The 3,617-nt window shown below is 55.9% G+C and overlaps 1 protein-coding gene across 1 annotated transcript; it reads left to right on the top strand.

The window, feature by feature from the left end:
• The first annotated feature begins 1,736 nt into the window (after positions 1 to 1,736).
• ZNF319 (zinc finger protein 319) lies at positions 1,737 to 3,389 on the top strand. Its single transcript, XM_010017439.1, has one exon. It carries the CDS (start codon positions 1,737 to 1,739, stop codon positions 3,387 to 3,389), a length of 1,653 nt encoding a protein of 550 aa, XP_010015741.1.
• The last annotated feature ends 228 nt before the right edge of the window (positions 3,390 to 3,617 follow it).

Below are 3,617 nucleotides of genomic sequence, written 5' to 3' on the forward strand. Positions count from 1 at the left end.
CCTCTGTAAGCCAAGGTTGGTATTCCTCGTTCTTCCTCTTCTCCATGGGTCTGGGATGCTCCTGCCGTGGTTAACGTTGCCTGAGGGGGAGGGCCGCAGCCGGGCTGAAGTTCTGTATCCATCCCATCGAGCTCCGTGCTGTGGATTACCACTGCCAGCCCATGTCCACAGGCAAGGTGAGTTGTGTAGAAAAAAGGAGGTCTTGCATTCTGGCAGCGTGGTGATGGGACCCTTGGGCATTTTACTGCCCAAAATTGTGCTGGCAGTCAAAATAATGCAGTGTCTCCACAGGCAGAAGCTGCCCAAGCTGTAGGGAACCATCTGGTCTCAGCTCAGCACTGGTAAAGGTGGGAAGTGGGTTTCTCTGGTGCCCGTTATCACTTGGTTTTAAACACAACTAACACCTTCCTGAAAGACCCAGGTTTTACTTACCCTGGGTGGGGGCAGGCGAGTTGGCCCATTCCTGTCTGTGCTTTGGTGGGGGTTAGGGGCTCATGGCCCAGGCTGCTTCTTGCCAAAGCCTGGACCCTTCTTCTGTCTTGAGATGTGTTGCCTGTGCTGCTCACTTGTGGCTTTTACTTTTCTCTCAAGTTTATACCATTTTTTCTGGACATCTGTAGCAAGACTGGAGCTTTTTAGTGAGATGTGATATTCTGCAGTAAGACCAGGCAGCAGCTCTGGTGTACTTCTATTCCATGGTTTGGTAGGAGATTCAGCTGAGCTACTGCTTTAACAATTCTTTCATCTTCACAGCAGGTGCTGTACATGATACCTGTGGGTTCTGTGTTTTGTAGGTAGGATAATATTGGCAAGCCTTCAGCTTGGTTCTGGCTCTTCCTAGTCTACAAGTGCTGCCCAGAGAGAGCAGAGGAAATCTCTTATATACATCCTTTGGATAATATGCCCGATAACCAAGTGGCAGGAGGAGCAGAACTGCCTCCCAGGGGTGTTTCAGCTGGGTTGGGATCTGCCTTGATGTCTGTAAAATGTGATCTGGTAGCTTCTTGATTGCACAGCATTTGGTGTACCTCAGCCTGTGCAGAGACTGGTGTTTTCAGCCTGTGTCCCCCAGTGGGGCTGGGAGATCCAGTGACTGACAGCAGCCAGGGTAGTGGCTTTGCTGACTTGGACCTGGGCAGTTGTGCTGCCTCTCATGAGAGCACATGGCTCAAACACATGCCTGGCTGTGTGTGGGCAGAGCCTGACCCTCCCCAGGTCCAGTAAGGGGGGCTCTGGTTCGGGTCAGCTCCTCCAAACTGGCCTCCTGGCAGTTTTGCAGGGACACAGGAGAGTTTTCAAAGCGAATTGTGGGAGGAAGTTGACTGGAGGGTTGCCCATCTTTCTTCCAAGACCTGACACGAGCTGTCCTCTTCCTTGCAGAGAGAGCTGTTCCCTGTGCTGTTTCCCTCACCCTTCCCAAATGCGAGCACATTGCAGCCAGCACGGAGAAGGACCTCCTCTTGTCTTGCTTCTGCCTCCTGTTCTTTTGTTGGAAAAAGCCAAATCAGATCAGTCCACAAAGAACTTGCACTGATCCAAGGAGGAGGCTCTGGAGTCTTGGTCACTTCTTTGCTTCCCAGGATCCTGGCTGTCAGCTGGATTTTCTGTCCTTGACTTCAGCAGATCAGCTACGGGGAATCAGGATCTTGGATACTTTCAATTTTTGTTTTTGCTTGAACCTTCTCCACCAAGAAGCTGAAGCTGCCCCTGCTGAAATCCCGTGCTTTTCCCCAAGCATGTCAGAAAGCTGGCAGCAGCAACAGCAGCAACCACCACAGCCACCGCAGCAGCACCACGCTGGGGCAGCTGCCCTCACAGAGCACTCCATCCCGCCCAGCACTGACAACTCCTTGGGCTGTGCTGTCTACGGCATCCTGCTCCAGCCAGACCCCGGTCTGCAGCACCCCCAGCACGCCTCCCTCCAGGTTGGAGACCTGTCCCACAAATGTGGGGTGTGCGGCCACGACCTCACTCACCTCTCCAACCCGCATGAGCACCAGTGCTTGCCAGGCCATGATCGCTCTTTCCAGTGTACCCAGTGCCTGAAGGTCTTCCACCAGGCCACCGACCTCCTCGAACACCAGTGCATCCAGGTGGAGCAGAAACCCTTTGTGTGTGGTGTCTGCAAGATGGGCTTCTCCCTCCTGACCTCGCTGGCACAGCACCACAATGTCCACAACAGCAATGCCATGAAGTGCTCTATCTGTGAGAAAACCTACAAGACCCCTGAGGCAGAGCATCTGCAGCCTCTTGACACCTTGGAGAAGCCCTACAGCTGCTCCATCTGTCAGAAAACCTTCAAGCACCTCTCGGAGCTGTCACGGCATGAGCGCATCCACACAGGTGAGAAGCCCTACAAGTGCACGCTGTGCGACAAGAGCTTCAGCCAGTCATCCCACCTGGTGCACCACAAGCGGACACACAGCTCAGAGCGACCCTACAAGTGCACGGTGTGCGAGAAGACCTTCAAGCACCGCTCCCACCTGGTGCGCCACATGTACGCGCACTCCGGGGAGCACCTCTTCAAGTGCAACGTCTGTGAGTTGCACTTCAAGGAATCGTCAGAGCTGCTGCAGCACCCCTGCACGCCCAGCGGGGAGCGGCCCTTCCGCTGTGGTGAGTGCCAGAAGGCTTTCAAGCGCCCATCTGACCTGCGGCAGCATGAGCGCACGCACAGCGAGGAGCGGCCCTTCAAATGTGACCTGTGCCAGATGAGCTTCAAGCAGCAGTACGCGCTGATGCGCCACCGCCGCACGCACAAGGCTGAGGAGCCCTTCAAGTGCAACCTGTGCGAGAAGGGCTTTGTGCAGCCCTCGCACTTGGTGTACCACCAGCATGTGCACGGCATAGAAAACCTCTTCAAGTGCAATGTGTGCCAGAAAGGCTTCAACCAGTCCTCAGAGCTGCTGCGGCACAAGTGCGTGCAGAACGCGGAGCGTCCCTTCAAGTGCGGCATATGCAACAAGTCCTACAAGCGGGCCTCAGCGCTGCAGAAGCACCAGCTGGCCCACTGCTCCGAGAAGCCCCTCAAGTGCACGCTCTGTGAGAGACGTTTCTTCTCCTCCTCCGAGTTCGTGCAGCACCGCTGTGACCCAGCCCGTGAGAAGCCCCTCAAGTGCCCTGACTGTGACAAGCGGTTCAAGTACGCCTCGGACCTGCAGCGCCACCGGCGTGTGCACACTGGTGAGAAGCCCTACAAGTGCCCCTCCTGCGAGAAGGCCTTCAAGCAGCGCGAGCACCTCAACAAGCACCACAGTGTGCATGCCCGGGAGCAGCAGTACAAGTGCATGTGGTGCGGGGAGCGGTTCCTGGACTTGGGCCTGCTGCAGGAGCACAGCGTCCAGCACACAGCTGAGGGCGCCTACCAGGTGGCTGCCTGCTTGTCATGAGCCTCCCACCCCTCGGCAGCTTGCAGCTTGCATGTGACGCTCCAGAGCCTCGGCCTCCCCTTCCCTCTTCTCGGTTGTAAAAAGAGTTTGGGGGGCAGGCAGGTAAACTTTCCTCTGGCCTCTGTGGTTGATATACCACTTGTATTACAGGGGTGACGGACAATGTGAAAAGCTCGAAGGGGTGGAGAGGAAAGGAGGGAGGTGGGGAGACTAAGCGACGCCTGTAGT

Source organism: Nestor notabilis, unplaced genomic scaffold (assembly GCF_000696875.1).
Source record: "Nestor notabilis isolate BGI_N333 unplaced genomic scaffold, ASM69687v1 scaffold23036, whole genome shotgun sequence".
NCBI classification, from domain to species: domain Eukaryota; kingdom Metazoa; phylum Chordata; class Aves; order Psittaciformes; family Psittacidae; genus Nestor; species Nestor notabilis.

Coding starts and splice junctions, on each gene's coding strand:
- ZNF319 (XM_010017439.1), top strand. CDS start 1,737: ATGTCAGAAAGCTGGCAGCAGCAACAGCAGCAACCACCACAGCCACCG.